The 17277-nt window shown below is 40.3% G+C and overlaps 3 protein-coding genes and 2 long non-coding RNA genes across 15 annotated transcripts; 2 read left to right on the top strand and 3 right to left on the bottom strand.

Moving 5' to 3' along the window:
- Positions 1-235: 235 nt before the first annotated feature.
- LOC116926148 lies at positions 236-3428 on the top strand. Its single transcript, XR_004395874.2, has 2 exons — positions 236-1316; positions 1389-3428. It is a non-coding gene; the product is annotated as an uncharacterized LOC116926148 (long non-coding RNA).
- LOC116926147 (magnesium-dependent phosphatase 1) lies at positions 3274-4554 on the bottom strand. Its single transcript, XM_032932962.2, has 4 exons — positions 4405-4554; positions 4109-4326; positions 3994-4051; positions 3274-3931 (listed from the first exon to the last, which is right to left on the bottom strand). The coding sequence occupies exons 2-4, from the start codon at positions 4299-4301 to the stop codon at positions 3505-3507; spliced, it is 678 nt and encodes a 225-aa protein (XP_032788853.1). The 5' UTR covers positions 4302-4326; positions 4405-4554; the 3' UTR covers positions 3274-3504.
- A 303-nt stretch (positions 4555-4857) lies between these two features.
- LOC116926144 (diacylglycerol lipase-beta) lies at positions 4858-8262 on the bottom strand. 2 transcript variants are annotated; one of them, XM_032932949.2, is made up of 10 exons: positions 7876-8262; positions 7604-7810; positions 7220-7530; positions 6775-7144; positions 6529-6711; positions 6346-6469; positions 5774-6277; positions 5593-5709; positions 5365-5498; positions 4858-5295 (listed from the first exon to the last, which is right to left on the bottom strand). In XM_032932949.2, exons 1-10 carry the CDS (start codon positions 7968-7970, stop codon positions 5115-5117), a joined length of 2226 nt encoding a protein of 741 aa, XP_032788840.1. In that variant the 5' UTR covers positions 7971-8262; the 3' UTR covers positions 4858-5114. The 2 variants fall into 2 exon arrangements, with proteins under 2 accessions (XP_032788840.1, XP_045032232.1); XM_045176297.1 differs by having other exon boundaries at positions 5365-5495; positions 7876-8260.
- Positions 8263-10570: 2308 nt separating this feature from the next.
- LOC123474351 lies at positions 10571-14100 on the bottom strand. Its single transcript, XR_006649022.1, has 3 exons — positions 13963-14100; positions 11164-12839; positions 10571-11104 (listed from the first exon to the last, which is right to left on the bottom strand). It is a non-coding gene; the product is annotated as an uncharacterized LOC123474351 (long non-coding RNA).
- Positions 10868-17043, top strand: LOC116926145 (epsin-2). Of its 10 annotated transcripts, none has more exons than XM_032932954.2 (12): positions 10868-10919; positions 11452-11542; positions 11615-11872; positions 11947-12126; positions 12279-12314; positions 12546-12790; positions 12910-13075; positions 13456-13494; positions 13982-14089; positions 14357-14483; positions 14601-14911; positions 15090-17043. In XM_032932954.2, the coding sequence occupies exons 2-12, from the start codon at positions 11480-11482 to the stop codon at positions 15405-15407; spliced, it is 1851 nt and encodes a 616-aa protein (XP_032788845.1). In that variant the 5' UTR covers positions 10868-10919; positions 11452-11479; the 3' UTR covers positions 15408-17043. The 10 variants fall into 10 exon arrangements, with proteins under 10 accessions (XP_032788845.1, XP_032788843.1, XP_032788844.1 ...); XM_032932952.2 differs by having other exon boundaries at positions 14598-14911; XM_032932953.2 differs by having other exon boundaries at positions 14354-14483.
- Positions 17044-17277: the final 234 nt, after the last annotated feature.

The following is a 17277-nucleotide window of genomic DNA, read 5'->3' as shown; positions in this document are numbered from 1 at the left end:
ATAGTTAAGCTCCTCAGGTAACGCAATCACAGGAACATCACCGCCCAATCCAAAGTGTTGTTGCAAATGCACTACGTTTTCACTCTTCAGATATCAGGTTTTTTTCTACTTATAGTAAAAACGCGATATTCATTTTTTTTTTTAAATTTCTTTGGCGCTCTTTTCAAACCCAAAACACTTGCAATCTCACTTTAATATTGATTTCAAAAGAAAAGAAAATTGACTTCAAGATAAGCTTGAAAACATGGACAACCGCAGCTTCGTGGACTAGATCACCAGGTAATCACGCATTGGTTATCGCGTTTACATGTCACGCTTTTTTAGTGAAGGTGTTTGTAAAATCAAAGCAAAAAAAAAAACAAAAAAACAGAATGGACAAGCGTGACAGTGGCGATGCCGTCACTCTAACGATCTCGATTGCACGCCAATGTGACATTTCGGATCCCACCTGTAGACCTTGATTTTCGTTTTTGTCAATCCTCCGTGTTCGTTGAAATGAATAAAAAAGGCAAGATGTTTTCGACGTGGATGGGTATATCGCCTCAATCGAATGGATGGCAAGCAGTTGAAAATGTCCGCGTGCCAAATTGCGCTATCGTTGTAGGCGTGATAGAGGCGCAAAAAACCCGTTATCTTCTGTTGAACTTGAACTTGAAAAAGAACGATCCGTCACGCAACAAATCTCGTTTTTTCCGTGTTAAGAAAAAACAAAGGGCCTTGTATTTTGTATACGCAGCGCGTGTCGACTGCCAATCGCTCATTTCAATTTTTGGCGAGTTTATTTTTAAAAAACAATCATCCTCAAATGCCCGTATGAAAACAAGAAAAGAAACGCGAAGGGTCACGCAAGATGCGTGAAAGATCATTGACCTACCCTATACAATTCCCTCCGTTCGTCCAAACCTGATTTGATTCTGACAAATCGTTCGGAACGTGCGTTGCATCACGAAAGCTTTCAATGGAGGGCATCGATGAAATGAAAACTTGAAAAGGATTGAACCTGTCAAGATGCTGTGCCTTTAGAACGCAGGAGAGACAAAGGACAAATCCTCATACATATTTATGGAAGCATTGCATCACGTTCGTGAAAGAAGATTTTCAAAATTCATGTCGGGAGTTTCAGGTTATATTTTCTCTGTGTCTCATCCCGGATTCGAAGTTGTCGCTGCTGATATCTGCACAAATGTTTACAAACACAACAGTTATCATTGGATACGCCATTAAATGCCACCCGTGTCGCAATAAGGTCACAAACACGCACGCCCGGAAGCCGTGCCCATTTTGATTAGCTTTCTGAGTCACTTGGGGTGGTCAAGGTGAAAAATGTTCGCTACAATTTTCGTCGATTAAACATAAGAATCCTAATTATTGCATTTATTCGAAAAAAGGCTTCCCGAGAGCTGTCGAGACATGAGTTACTATTTGTCTGCAGTCGGCCTGGGCTGTCGTGTTGGTGGATCGGCTGGACGAGAGCCAATCCGCGAGCCAGGAATAGTCCGTGAGCAAAATGCGAAGAAAATTCATCTGAGCGAGTTTCTTTTGGCGTGTTTTTTTGTTCGATATTTCAATAGACGTTGGCAGTTGTTGTTTTTCATCGACCGCTGCATAGGGTTGATGTTCGAACGCAGAAACTATTCCCCAACACGCAAAACATCGTTACATTCTTCGGGAGATGCCAGCAGCCGCACCTTTCAAAAAATCCTGAGGCCACATCATCTCGTATATTAATCGACTGCTAATGATTATACTGAGACGATAATGACCTCCACTGACCCAGCCGACATTGTTGTGCAAGTTTACCGGTAGTAGAGTTATGCAGATCGCAAAGTAGACGACACACCCAAGAGCCGGAAGTCGGTGGAGAACGTGACGTAGAGGAAGACGGATAGGTCAACGATCGTCTATTTTTGTTGTTTTATGTTGACAAAACGATTCACGTTTGTAGAATGCGTCGAAGCGATATGTGGGTTTGAAAAATTCGCTATCGCATTTTTATTTTCACGCGTTTGTCTACATCCTTCTTTTATTTTTAAATTCCTGGAAAGGTTAAAAATGTCCCTACGACCGACCCGCTCTAATCTTGGCCATCTAACAGTGAAGGCCAAGACGATCTGCAGTGACCCAAAATATAAAAACTATTTGAAATTGCAATCGTGAAAATTCAAATTTGAGTTCGAGGTCTTTGTCGGTTTGACCTCCCACGATGACCAAAAAGAAATGGTAACAATGATCAAGAATTTTTCTGCTGAGTGCAACAAAATATTTCCATCATTGGCAAGGCAATAACGCCGCAATGTTTCTCACCTCGCAGATGTTGCGGTCATCTCACGCCGCCAAAAACTCATCGGACAAAAGCTCATTGTTATAGTTTGTCTTTTCATAATTGAACCTGTCCGATCGACACGTACACGCGCCTCGTTTTGTTTTCTACATGCAAAAACCAGCATCGTCATTGTTCATTACAAGCAACTGGAGGAGATTGAATCAAAAAGCTGTCGGCTTTGTTTTCGTACTTCGAATAGGATTTCCGATTCCCTAACCAAAACCAGTCCGATGGGAACAATCAGAATTTTTTTTCTTTGATTTTCATTTTTTAAGTGTATATACCAAACATTGAGAAATACATCACTCGAATGTTAGTGCGTACGTGGATGTCGACAGAGCGAAACATGGTTTACCCTAAAGCAAAAATCTATCTGATTCACGTCCGGTCTGAATATGGAGCGCTCGGTGTTTGCTGTATTAGCAATATCCCAGTAGGAAACTGTCAGTCTCATGTCACGAGGTCAAATTGTTAACGAGAATGAATGGGTTGGGTTTTTTTTTCTGAGTATGTGAATCTATTTGCGCAATCGATTCTGCGTTAATGTATTCAAGTCTGAATGAAGATCGACGCAACGTCCGCTCGAGTCGTTGAGCGCCAAAGACAATCGTTTCATCATATTCTGGTATACGTGAAGGGAAATGTTTTTCTTTTCTGTTGATGCCAATCGCGGATTTGAGAACAATAAAGTGAAAAAAAAATGGAAGGTGGTGTAGTCCTCCTGGCGCCTCCATTTTTCTGAGCGGCCTTCAACTCTTGGGCATTAACAGTAGGAATCTGGTAAAACCACTCACCGCCTGCATGTGCAATTCCTCGTGGGGCGTTCGTCTTCAACTCTGACTATATTAGACGAGCAGGCATAGAGCAGAAAAATATGGTGATGCTGGTGGGGTTTTGCTATTGTTGAGCCAAATTTCCAACTCAAATATGGTTGTATGATTACAATTTGGTACTGTTTTCGTGTTTTCTGTATTTGCATCATATGTTTTGAAAAGTCAAAACTTAAGTGCAACTCTATAAATGCTGTGATAACATATTTGACTGGGATATGATAGCGACATAAGCGCTTTAAATGTAGATATGCTTTTAAAGCAAACAAAGTAAATAACATAAAAATTTAGTGAACTGCACGGTATTTGTTGCACTGCTTTAGGCTTGTTAGAACGTATGAGATTGCTGCATCACTTGCTCTGGACTTCTTTTGCACCGCTTCGTTCTTTTTCAAATTTCAGCAATCCCTCCCTTACCGTTTTTCTGGTAACACCGCGATCGTCCACTAGGACACAAACAACTCCTATGGCGGTTATGTCTTTGATGTTGCGATCTTCATCGTCAAAGAACAACATTTCATTATATGGAATACGAGAATGTTTGGAAAGGTTTTCAAAGTGTGTTGTCTTGCATCCTGGGTAAATCTCTTTAAAAGATATGTATTTATCCCAGTCGAGAGTCTCCATCAGTTTTCTTGCTCCTTTTATTTCTGGTGTTCGAGAAGCAACTCCTAGCTCTATGCCTGATTGTTTCAGCTCCACCAAGATCTCTTTGACGTCTGGGAAAGGATTTACTATCCTTCCACCTTTGTCTCTGGCTTGGGGTTCATTTCTATGGCTGTCGTGAAGATTAAGTTTGATTAAATTTTGATTGAACTAAATGGTTTGATTTTGTCAAACCTCTCCAAGTGAAATGGTGCATTGTACATCTCAATCCAGAGTGGCCATAATGTGTAGTCTTGAAATGCAATATAATTAATTAATGCAAAAGCAGTAAGTTTATAAAGTCTGGTACCCAAATCAAATACAATCAACTTTGGAAGGACTGATATATTTTCCATAAGTGCGATGGGTCCATTATGCGACCCAGCTGAATACCTTCGGGTAGATTCTGTTGATTCAGTTGATGACTTACGGTTGAGAGATCCAATCGAAGCTTTACGGTTGGATCCAGATGATCCAGTTGATGTTTGACGGCTGAGGCTCATGATGTTTTACAGAAAACCTGTTGCACTGTAGTTAGAACAGAATGGCGTGTAACAATATAGTTATCATGTAAATCACTAATACTTCAGATGTGGAATAACTGACCTGACACAGCCCTTCGCCACTACAGCATTAATCCATTGCTGCGCGTCACAAGTCAAAAACATTTTGGCAGACACGAGCAGACTGTTCATCAGGAAATTCAACAATAACAAGAACCTCCCTGCCAGAGTTGCATTCTCTAGAAAATAAACTTTTCTCATTCGTTTCGTACCTCTTTTCCGTTACTTTCTTCTCGCTTCTATATTTAAACCTATTGGCAGTTGGCAGTCACGAGGCCGTCCATACACTTCATCATTTTGCGACGCCAAATATAAAGTTATTCTTGGCCCACAAAGGCTCTCGACGTCCCAGCAGATAGATTCGTTTTATATTGACAAGGTAATTTGGCAAAATATAACAAGGTCTAGCGCACTCTTGAAGCCTGTTTTCTTTAAACAAAAATAGATACGATAAAGTTTGCCACGGACGCCCGAGTTAAAAGTTGGCAGATAAAGGCAGAGTTGATTCAATCTATAGCCCATGTACCAGACAAAATACATCTGGTAACACTAATTTTTACAAACAAAAAAAATAGAAAATGAACAAGAATGGGTAAAGGCCATTAAGATAAATGAGAGCAATGAAGAATTCGTAACTCCGGAGTAACAAAAAAAGGGAATGACGTAAGAAATCAACAAAAAGGTGACTATAATCTGAAAGTTCGAAGGCAGGCAGGTTCAACCCGTATGACGTAGATGGGATTTTAGGCATTTTCAGGCCTCACGAGTTTCAACGGCGCTCAAGGAAGACTCGTACTGAGCGGACAAGCCTTGAAGGACACGGCAAACTGAATCCGGAGTATGGTCCTTTAACATCCTCGGAGTGACGATAATCTGGTTATAATCTTCACGCTGCATCCAGCGCGCCTCGTACATTGTCGGGTGCATGTAAGTCCTAAATGAACAGACAAAAACACGAGCATGTTCCAGCCGAATTCACGAATAATGAAGTATTTGATGTTACCCGGAATCAACAGGTTCGCGTTCTTCCACTTGGAGAATTCGGCCAGGCAGGTAAAGTTGTTGTGTGACGTCTACTGAACAAGAACGATTCGAAGGGGATTGAAAACGAGGTGGTTGTTCGCTAAACGAGTCCTGCTTCGAATGATAAAGATCAGAACGAGTTGAAAATAAAAAAAAGCAGACGCGGACAAACATGCAAAGCTTTCAAATTGAAAATGAAACTGCCTACATAAGACAAATTATTGTTCGGCGTATCGCTAAGCAGTGGATGAGTAGTTTCTGGTTGCTGGTAAGAATTGGGCCTTCCAAAAATGACCTCCCAACAGCCACGGAGAAATATGCGATACTTGGAATAAACGAAATTCTTTACGCATCATTAATCAGGGAGGAATTGAAGGGAATAAAGATACCTTCGGATGACGACAAGCTTCTAGCTCGGCAATCATCTGTCGCTTGAGCAAATCTAACGTGGAAAGACTAAGTCGGGGTACCAGGTCGTCGCCGATAATGACAGACATACAAAATGTCTCGGTGAAGCGCGCAGCTGCCAGTGAGAGGAGTCCACCAGGCGGAGAGAATGAGAAACATCGCACTTTCGGGTAGCTCGGTTTGAGCAAAATCGAGAGGAGTACCGCCGCTCCGGCACCGAGAGAATGGCCCGTGATGACCAAATGGTAGTTGGGGTACTGCATAAAAGTCTGTTTCAGTATTTCTTTGCTCTCGAGTTGTCTAAGGACAAAGTTGGCTGATTGTAACATGCCACGGTGGGCAGTCCAACCGACAGGCAACCCTTCCACTGAAATGGGGTCAGTCATAGCAGCCAGATCTGTAAGCGCGTCGTGGCCAGAAAGTGTACCTCGGATGGCTACAACTACCGACGACGTTTGGTGGTCTAGCGCAACAAAGTAAGGAACCTGAAGGGGTGAGAAACAATGTTAGATTGTGTGGAATTGTTAGAAAGAAACGAATTCAGTATACATACTTCATAAATACTGTTATGAAATGAGACGCAAACGAGGTCCTTTTCATCAAGTTGAGTCACTGTTTTGAGTGCTGCTAAATTACAGTGGCAACAGTTATCATCCATTTGCCTTGACGATCTTTGCCTAAATCCAATTGATATAATTGGGTTAGGGCATTTTGAATATTTAAAAAATACCCATACCTAAAGCAAGAGAAACAGACGAGCTCCTTTTTTAAAGTGCAGAGGCCTTTCCAGCAGCCTCCTGCCAAGTACCACATCCATCCGTAGGATCCCAGAGCGTACTTCATATAAACGTGAGCCGTAAAGGGATTCATCCAGTCGTAGGCTTCGTGGGAGCGCATGACAGCTAATGGCGATTCCTCCCTAAAGAATGTTGAAATATGTACTACAATTTATCAAGTAAGGCTGGAGGCAAAAAGAAAGTACATGATGCTTCCCAGATGGTGCATGGTACCCGTGGCGACGTTGGGACTGCATGCGGCGGAAGGCGGTACAGATAGTGCCGAAGGGCTGAATTCGGCTCGAGATGCCGCATCGGCCGTCGGACTGGACGTAAGTACGTTATTGGCTGATGGGCGAGGAGGCTCGGTAATGGGCCGTCGGATTTGATTCGACATTCGACGAAGACGTACCTCTTCTCTCCCCCGCTTAGTTCGCAAATGGAGCAATAACAGCCCAGCTGCGATGTCAGACGGGACCAAGTCCAGATCGTGGAAAAGGGTAGTCAGCACTTCCGCCACGTCGCTAAAAGCGTCGTTAATGCTTGCATTGTCACCAGATCGCGAACAGCACGCACCTGTTGAGCAAGTAGAATATTTTGTTTTCTTTTTAACGAATCTCTTTGGGTATCCATTGAGGTGTTCTTCCTTACTTGAACAGCATGAGCAACAAAGAAATTTGCACCGCCATTCCCATATTCTTGTCCTTTGCTCGAAACCGACTTCTAATGGCGAACGTGCATCGACTGTATCGGTGCCCTGGCTACTGATATAGTGGTGACCCAGGGGATCAAAGACAAGCATTACCCCAACAAGAAAGAGGGAAACCAAGATCCAATTAAATATAACCAGCCCTTGCACAGCATAGAGGGTCATTTCTGATTGGATACAACTGTCATTGGTTTTGAACACTCTAACTGATCCAACAACTGTCCAAGCTATTTCTGGAACACCTAGAATTATTCTGAAATATCCGAAAAGAAAAAGATAAATTTTAAGAGTAGGTAATTAAAATTTTTCAAAAGCCAAAATTTTACCTGGTATAGAGAATGGTTGGGACATGTTTTCTTGCCCTAACATCCATGATTGCCCCTCTCATGCTATGCTTGATGAGGAAGGTGTTGGCCATCAAAATAATGATTAATATGAAGAGTACACCACCTAGATACATCTGCAGGATTTGTCCATCTTCACAGTTCAGGTACGGGGCATGGTACATCCATATGACTACAGTGACAAAGAACCTGAAATGGCACACAAACATTTAAAATCAGTGCCTTTTTGGTATTTTTTACCATACCATGATTACCAGATCATCCGTGTGAAACTCTCCACTAAGCAAGGCAAAACTAAATCATCCGAGCCGATTTCCCATCTTCGACCGAAGGCCACTAGTCCAGGCATACTGTTTCAGTTTTGCGTAAAGAAAATGAATTAACAAGTGTGTCAGCGACACATTTCTTCCCCTGTTGCACAGCTACCACGAAACTGAGACGCCCATCTGAGTAATCACAAAACTTAAATCGGCCGAAACGCTTTACTAATGAGGATGCATACAACGAGACGTTTTGATAATAGAAAAATTTCAGATTTTCGTATACAGTCATCAACGTCTTTGCTCCAATTCGACTTTGACACTTCCTGTGAATAACAAGTCAACAAGCCGTCTGCTCTCTAGGACTCGGTAAATGATTGGTTAACTAGATTTAAAAAAAAAGTGTAAAATTAATTAGAGCGATTTCAATGGGAAATAAAATAAACAAATTATGAAAACGAATATTCTGGCGAAACAAACGTATATTGGTGCAAATTTGTAAAGTTATTTTTATTTAAACACGCTAGGGGACTAATCGGGGAGTTTTTTAGTCGATTCGGTGCGGTGAAATTTCGGGTGCGGTGATGCGGTGCTCGGTGCGGTGATTGCGGTGCTCGGTGCAATCCCCGATTCAAGGAAAGCAATTACAAAATTCAATACATAAGAGTAAGACAACGCTAATAGCTGTGAGGATAACTTAGAAAAAAGTATTTGAAGAATACATAATTACTACGTAATTAAACATATACAAATTATAATGAATACACATTAGGTATTTTATTTATCAAAATTTTAATGTCATATAACGTGTCTTAAAATCTTAAATAAGGTGAATGGAAAAAACTCGGCCCAACAACCAGGAAAACAAATTTCATAAAATTACGGATTTCGATCACAGAATTATTCCTTTATCATGAAACGTATTCATGCAAGAGTAATATCACAAGTTTAAAACAGTGTATCGTATTTGGGTATTAAAATAAAATTATTTTAAAATAAAATACTTAAAATACGTATTTTATTCGGTATTTGTATTTGGGCTGTTTCTTATTTAAAGTATTTGTATTTGTATTGGTCGTTTACGCGAAAGGAATAAAATACAAATACAAATACAAAATACTTTTTTAAGATTTGAAGTTGTAAATTGGCAACAGTGTAGAATCGAAAGTAACCAACCCACGTTCAGGGACCTGAACGCGTCAGGCAAAACATGACGACAACTCCTGATAGGGTTCAGGTCCCTGGCCACAATTTGCAGCAAGAGAAGGCAGCTCAATACGCTTACTAGCGCAACGCCTTGCATTCAGTGCAACCCATCTCGTTCAGGACCTGAACCCTGTCAGGCAAAACAAAAACCCCGAGCCGTTATTTTTTGTTTTGTGTTTGTTATTATTTATGATTATTGTTTATTTTTCTTTCTGTTTCCTTTCCGTAATACAATGCCTTTAACCTTATAATTTTGTTTTCATTTATTAGAATATTACTTAATTAATTAATGGTATAATTTCATTAAAATACTATAATAATGTGAATTTCTACTCATGGGCATTCGGGTAGTGGAACCGGTTTCAAAACGATATCATTACTGACCCTATTTGACTTGTTTTTCAATACATCATAGTTTTATTTATTTTCCTCACTTGCACACCCATTTTAAGTTAAGGCGGGCCATATCTTTAAAGTGGGTATTTTAAACGAAAGAAAACCGCTGATAAGCACCTACCGAGTAATACCGATCAGCTATTTTCAGGTAGGTAGGTCGGTGCGGTTTAACGTGTCTCGGGTAATCCCTCTATCCCAGTACAAAAATAAAAAGCGTTATAGGTAACCATATTAGGTCTAAATAAACAAATTTTACAGAAATGGATAGCCGATGATGGGCTATCCACTCGAAAATTTTACTAAAAAACCTAACCGAGTGGTAAACGATGGATATTTTGTCGGTGTGGTTTGACGGATCGGACGAATGAATTATAATCGGTAAACCATAAGCCTATATTTGAAAAAATTACAAGAATGGATAGCTATGATTAGATCTATCCATTTGTCCACTGTTAGGTACAACAGGAGGTAAAAATAGTTATAGAGAAAAAACAATATTTTAAAAGTGAAATGGTTGGTTTCCATAAGACGCTGTAGACAGCGTACACAGATTGGACAAAATTTGATTTTCGCATTTGCGGAGAATGCGCAAGTAGGATGTCCAACTGCTCCATAAAGAAAAAGTATTTGTATTTGTATTGTATTGTATTTTATTTTATTTGGTATTTGAGGTTTGGGAGAAAAATGTATTTGAAGGACGAGTATTTTAAAATATAGTATTTGTATTTTTAAAATACTCGTTTTTTTTCAAATACGATACACTGGTTTAAAATTATTACTTGGTGAGCTAACGTTTGAAACATTCGACAAAGCCGACAAAGATCTTTTATGCCCTTGTGAATTCTTTGGTGGCATTTCTGTTGAAATTCACTAAATGGTTGATAAAAAAAATACTTAAAAAACAACAAATACGAGTCCAATTTGATTCAAACTATAAGTAACAATAAACTAAACAACTTAAACACACCACTCATCATTGACTGACAACAAACACAAATGTCACACTAGTCACGTGGTCCTGATTGACCTATGAGGAGCAATTTATTATAGATGACCTATCAGGAGACAGCTCCGGTGTTAAGTCAACCGCACCACCTCAGGCAAATTTCTATTCGGTGCTTTCGGTGCGGTGCGGTGCTTGCACCGCACCGCACCGGGAAAAAAATCACCGCACCGCACCGTCCCCGAACCTCATTTTTCGGTGAGGGTTTTCGGTGTCCCCGATTAATTTGAAATCGGGGCCGAGCCCTAAAACACGCACTTCGTGTAGGAGCATTTCTAGATCTGGCAACAGCATTTGATAGCTATAGGTATAGGTTTTTTGTCATTCAGTGAGTGCCAGAGGGGTGTAGAGTCTTGTGTCAGTTTTCTATTTACTTATTGAAATATCATATTTTTTAGTTTGCGTCGTCCAGCTGATAATCTTTTATAATTTGGTAAGTAGAATGAGGATTTGTTGTCATGGTGAATGAATGCTTGTTTATAAAAGCTGCCTAGACGTGACCGAATCGGTTTTGCGATGACGTCCCGAGTATGAAGACATTCATTACATTTTTCTGGAAGTTATTGGCCCATACGATGCGTATCCGACACTTCTGATAAGAATTGTTTTTTAAGTCACCTGCTTCAGAGATAAAGGCGTCAAAGGCGAATTTCCATTGATTGGCTGTGGGATATTACTTTGGTTTAAAAAAGTGTTGAAGCTTGACAGGTTCATTGACTCTTTTGGTGGTATGTTCCACACGTTGAAACATTTCTAGTTGTTAATTTCTGAAAGAATAGCTTTCGGAAGTTCTATCACATTATGTAGTATTATATTTGACTGTATATTTGCATTTGTGAACCTGTAGTAGTACAGGGAAAATTACCTAACCTTGACCCGTCAGCTGGCATTGTAATCCTGTTTGTTGTAGGAAAACCATAAAGTGCTCGAATAACAGTGTCTGACTCAGTACTTCTCTTTTCCAGGAAGTGAACAGCCAACACAACTAGCCCAATGAACGTGTCAGGAATTCGAAGAAATATAAAGAACATTGCTCACAATTACACTGATGCACAGGTAAAAGGACATTCTTGTTTATTTTGCTAGTTGTCACCATGTAGCATAACACCGAATTGTAATTTGTTTTAGGTCAAGGTGCGAGAAGCAACCAGCAACGATCCATGGGGCCCACCAAGCTCACTGATGTCCGAGATCTCGGACCTGACCTACAATGTCGTGGCCTTCTCCGAGATCATGCAGATGATCTGGAAAAGATTGAATGACCATGGGAAAAATTACCGTCACGTCTACAAAGCCCTGGTGCTTTTAGATTATTTAGTCAAAACTGGCAACGAAAAAGTGGCGCAGCAGTGCAAAGAAAACATCTTTGCAATTCACACGCTTAGGGTAAGTTTTATAGGAATTTTACCTTCAACTATCCCTGTGGGCTAATGCATTTCCCTTTTATTTTTTCCCTACAGGATTTTCAATACTATGAGGACGGTAAAGACCAGGGCATTCATGTACGGGAAAAGTCCAAGGCCCTAGAAGCCTTACTAAAAGATGACGAACGGTTAAAGAATGAACGAATTAAAGCCCTGAAAGCTCGCGAACGTTTCGCTCAGCAGACTACCGGATTCGGCACTGGGTCCGATTCAAATGTAAGATATTTCCAATAGATACATTTTTAAAAATTTAGTTTTCTCTGCTCCTCGTTACCCAATCGGTTTTTATCTCTCCAATTTCGCGGCGTGAATAATGATTTTGTATGCGTGCGTGCTTTAAATTGGGGATGTGTGTACATCGTCTCCAGGAGCTGATGTCGCCCTCGAGTCCTACGCGTTGGGATGTAAGTGGGTCATGGCTCACCTTATTCGTCGGTGTTTGTTATATTTCTCGGCAAGCATGAGATTTGGAACCCCCCCGAAGCACGCGGATTTTTGTGTATCCCTTTTTCACATGTGTGCCAATCCTTTAGTGTTAACGTGTTCTTTCACTTTGTTTGACTTCCATTTCTCAGTGGTCGTAATAACCCAATTTTGGTGTATTTATTTATTTTTCTTCTTCTAATTTGTTTTAGTTTATGGGATCACCTTCTGAAAGCTTCGGATCGGATCCAACCGGTTTGGCTACAAGGGCCCGAGCGGCTGTCGCACCAACGGATTTGGATTTGGCCCGCCCCCAGACGGCTGGCGAAGAAGAACTACAATTGCAATTGGCATTAGCCATGTCACGTGAAGAAGCTGAAAAAGAAGATGAGAAGCGGCGCTCTGACGATGTCCGGTTGGCTTTGGCCATCTCGCAGAGCCAAGAAGCTGGTGTTGGGTATTGCAATTTCTTCCATTCGTTTCGCGGTCTATTTCAGCCGTTCCTACTGAAATTACCGCAATAAAATAACGTTTCATTAATTGGCTTTTTTCTTTTTGGTACGTTATGCTCCACAGGAGCCGTCCATTGCAGCCAGGAGCGCAGCAACAACAACAGCAAAGTCACCTGCTTGATTTGTTGGACGTCAGTGTCAACGATGCTGCGGTCGGATGGGTCGATCCCTGGGGTACTCCAGCCCACCCATCCGAACCACCGGTCCCTGTCATGCCTCCTAGGCCCAAGGTTAGTCATCTGTCTTTTTTTTTTAAACGTTTTTTTTTTTTCTGGAAACAGCACGCCATTTTTGGAAAGGTTTTTTTCGCTTGTTCTTTTTGTTCCCACTTTGAATTTCAATCCTTTTCCAGGTGATCCTTACGACCAACATCTCAGTCCTTTTCTGTCCAGATTCTCTCTCTTTTTTTGTTGGACATTGACTGACCGGATGTCGATGTGTGCCAAAAAAGGCTATGACTGGATTTCTTTTATTTTCATATTTTAAGCTTTTCTCTTGGGTGTTTGTATACATGTGTGTGGGATTCGACTGGAAGTGCACGTCTTTAAATTCTTTGGCTTTTTTTCCTCCTTCTGTGCACAAACTGCATGGCATGTCCGTCTCCCGAAAGAGTTTGGATCTTCACGACTACTGGCATGCTAATTCAATGGTATGACTAACCATGTACAACCAATAATTAGAATCAATTGGTTAGCTCCGTGTTTGTAGTGTCGTAATAGTTGCAGGTGGGCGTACAAAAAGCCGTAGTTTAGGTCCGGTCATTGGAAATGTGATCGCTTGTATTTACCGCCCAGCAAGCTGAAACCTAATGAGAAATGTGCGTGCGTGGCCATATGACTACATCATGGAAATAGAGCGCTTGTGTGTGTGTGTGTGTGTGTGTGTGTGTGTGTGTTTCCTTTTGCTTTAAATTTTAGACTTTTAAATTCTTTCCCCATCACTTTAAGGCGGACCTATCCGTCCTCTCTTCTATTGATTTACCTTTTTTTTCTATTTGTTTATCTCTTTTTCGTGTGTTTGTAACGCTTTGGTGGGGGAGAGGAGAGAAGAAAAAATTGATGAAAGAAAGGAAGGGCGAAACAAAAATGGGGAAAAAATGTTTGTATGCACTACTCACTGTCCGGCTGTATGTGTAGGTGAAATCGGATTTCCTGACAGCGCCAACAGGAGGGGCGGCAACTGTCGGGACGACAGGAACGACGGATGCCTGGGGCATGCCCGTGGCAGCTGCTTCTCCGTCCCAGGTCCCCTTTTTTTTAAAAAACAAAATATTTGTTATTTGCTTGTTGTTTCACGAACCCAAAATGAGCTTTTTTTTTTCTCTCTCTCTTTGGTTTGAGTTTTGTTTTGTCCTGATTTGGCCATCTCTCTTTTTTTTTCCTGTTGCTACAGACATTTGGAGTTTCTATCAAAGCATTTGAACTAGATTTATTTGTAAAAAAGCAAAAAAAAAAGAATTTTTTTTCAATTCTCTTCTTTACGTTGCTAACTCATTAATGAAATAAAAGCAGGTTGATGCATGGGGTAGTCCAGTTGCGCAGGCTGCCAAGCCAACAGCGCCAGCAATAGCCACTAGCGCTAATTTGGGCCAGATGGTGAACGATCCGTGGGCACCAACGCCATCGAAACCAGCAGGAGGTAATCTCATAAATTGCAGCGAAATTAGACGTTGATAGCGCTCTTAACGTGCGTCCCGTTTTTTTTTTTTTGTCTCATTTCTTTCTATTTATTCGCTGGTGGAAATTGCAATAGAAGATCCGTGGAGCCCGCAACCACCCGTCCGTACGGCCGCTTCGGCCAACGACCCATGGTCACCGGCCGCTGGTGCGACAGCGTTAGACGTCGACGACTTCGACCTGTTGACTAACCGGGCCCAAGCGGCGTCGCCGATGGGCCGCTCCAACGGATCCAGGTCACCCTTCGATTTGACCGGGATGGATAGCGCTCTGACGGCCCAATATTCCGACAATTCGTCGGGCGGAGCTAAACCCAAAAAATCGCCTGAAAGCTTCCTCGGTCCTAATTCCAATTTAGTAAACCTGGAAAACTTGGTAAAGTCTTATCACGTAATTATGCGCCATTTTTGTCCTTTCATCTCTGATTCTTGTTGCGTTTCATTTTTTGATTTTTGCTTTTCTCTATTTTTCTTTTCTTTTAAATTGTCGCGTTTCTATTTTTGTCTTCTGTTTCTAATTTTAGTTTTTTTTTTTTTTTTTCAAATAATTTTTAAAAACAAAATGTCAGGTGCCGACCAAGCCCGTCGTGGCTCCTGCCGCTAACCCATTCGCTCTAGGAGTAGCCGGCCAACCGAATCCGTTCCAACAACAACCCGCCCCTCGACCGAGCATCAACGAATTACGTCACCAACAAAACTTTGGCGTTTTGGGCGGTCCACAACAACAACAACTTGTGACATCAAGTCCACCACAACAACTTCAGCAATTACAGCCTATGACGGGCGTTCTTCAACCAGCTCCCGCCGGAGTTTGGGGTCCTACACCACCCATGATGCAGTCTGGTTCGGGCGTAACGTCGCCCACCTTCAACCCATTCCTTGCCTGAAAACAACAATATCTATATAATAAAACATCACCAAGATAATAATTAACAGAACAACATCTTTAAGAGGATTTAAATGAGAAAAAAAAAGAGAGAAACAATGATACGGCAGGAATTCAAGAAATTTTGCTTTGATCATACACACCAAATAGGCAAAAAAAAAAAAAACATTAAGAGAAAAAAAAAACAACTTAAAATTTAATCTTTATTTCTATTTCATTTCGATTTAAATTTTTTTTTTTCTATTTTTAATTTTTTTTTTTTGCATTTGGTTCATTTGTTTTTCTTCGAATCCAATATTGAATTAAAAGAGAGAAAACCCGTCGTCCCTCTCAAGCATCCTATAATGATAAATTTTTTCCCCACATCCCCTCCACTTTAGTTTATTTCGATTTTTTTTCTTTATTATTTACACACCTTGTTTGTTCTTTTTTTTTTTTTTTTTGGTCCCATCATTGTCTTCACAATGGATTCAACAGCGAATATTATATGTTAACCGCTGTTCTTGTTTGTCGTTGATTTCTTTTTTTTTTTTCTCCCTTTTTTTCTTTTCCTTTTTTTGGGTTTGAAGAGCTAATCTTTTTAATTTATACGTGTACAAGCCGTGTGGCAAAGGTAAAAAACAAAAACACCCTGTCCCTGAAACCCCACCTACCAAAGTAGCTATTTTGCCACCCGTCTTCTTCATTTCTATCTCTACATAGTGTCTTTCCTCGTATATATTTACGTCCGTCTTCTCTTTCTCTTCTTTTCTTTACATATTTAAAGAAAAAGGAAAAAAAAAAAAAAAACGTACCATTTTGACTACTGTACGTGTTGGCAGTTATCACAAGTATTAATCCGTATCTTTGTGACTGCAATTTATTGAGTGCCTCGGATACAAAGTATGAAAATGATAAAAAAAAAAAATCCAGATTAAGGGAAGAGAAGGAAAAAGATAATCTGTACACGGTCTGCTCGTTCGGTTAACACAGTCCATGCCTTATGACACGGGAAAAAAAAAAAAATTATAAGAAAAAACTTGGCCCCCCCCTTTTTTTTTTTTTTTTATTTTACAGTCGTTAAATTTTTAATTTTTCTTTTGTGTTATTCACAACCTTGTAATGAATGAATTATTTAACCCCATTTTTTTCTTTCTTGTTTAGAATAGGAAATAACACTAAAAACTAATGAGGGACTAGATTTAAAACAAAAATGAGAATGGGAAAAAAATGCATTTTCTTGATTTGTATTGTTGCCGTTTTTCTGTTTCATATTTTTGGCGGATACGGAACTTTTTTTTTTTTATTGGGTTTGCAAAAAAAAAAAAAAAGTTAAGTAGAATAACACGCGAAGCACGACACAGATCGTGATCTCCAATCCCGAGACATTTTCTTTTTATGCAAATGTTTTTTGTTTTTTTCTTTTTGTCGGGAAGGGGGTTCATCAATTAGTTTGTGGAAACTTATGATCGTATAAAAAAAAGTTAATGTGTACATATACACTTTTATCTTTTCCCTTTTATTTTACACTTTTATGATACCTTATCTATCTGCTGCGAACCCACACGTGAAAAGATCTTGTTTCCTTTCATCCCGCCGGTTAAAACCTCCCACCACCCTTGCATCATAAATATAATAAACCGTTCGTTTTCTCCGTGTCTATTTGCATTTCGTCATTAATTAAGAAAAGAAAAAATGTCGAATGAACCCAAAAAATTCATTTGAGCCAGCAAAATAAAAACATGAATTTTTTTAGCTCCATAGCTGATTGATTTGATGTATGCTTGTCAACGCCGCACAGTGTTGCTCTCTGAATCACGTGGATTTGAGACACCGGAAACTTTAGTGCTTTGGCGATTGCGGTCGTAACCGAGACATGAGATATTTCACGA

This window comes from Daphnia magna, linkage group LG7 (assembly GCF_020631705.1).
Source record: "Daphnia magna isolate NIES linkage group LG7, ASM2063170v1.1, whole genome shotgun sequence".
NCBI classification, from domain to species: Eukaryota; Metazoa; Arthropoda; class Branchiopoda; order Diplostraca; family Daphniidae; genus Daphnia; species Daphnia magna.
The sequence above is the reverse complement of the archived record's forward strand: the minus strand, read 5'-3'. Positions and strand labels throughout refer to the sequence as shown.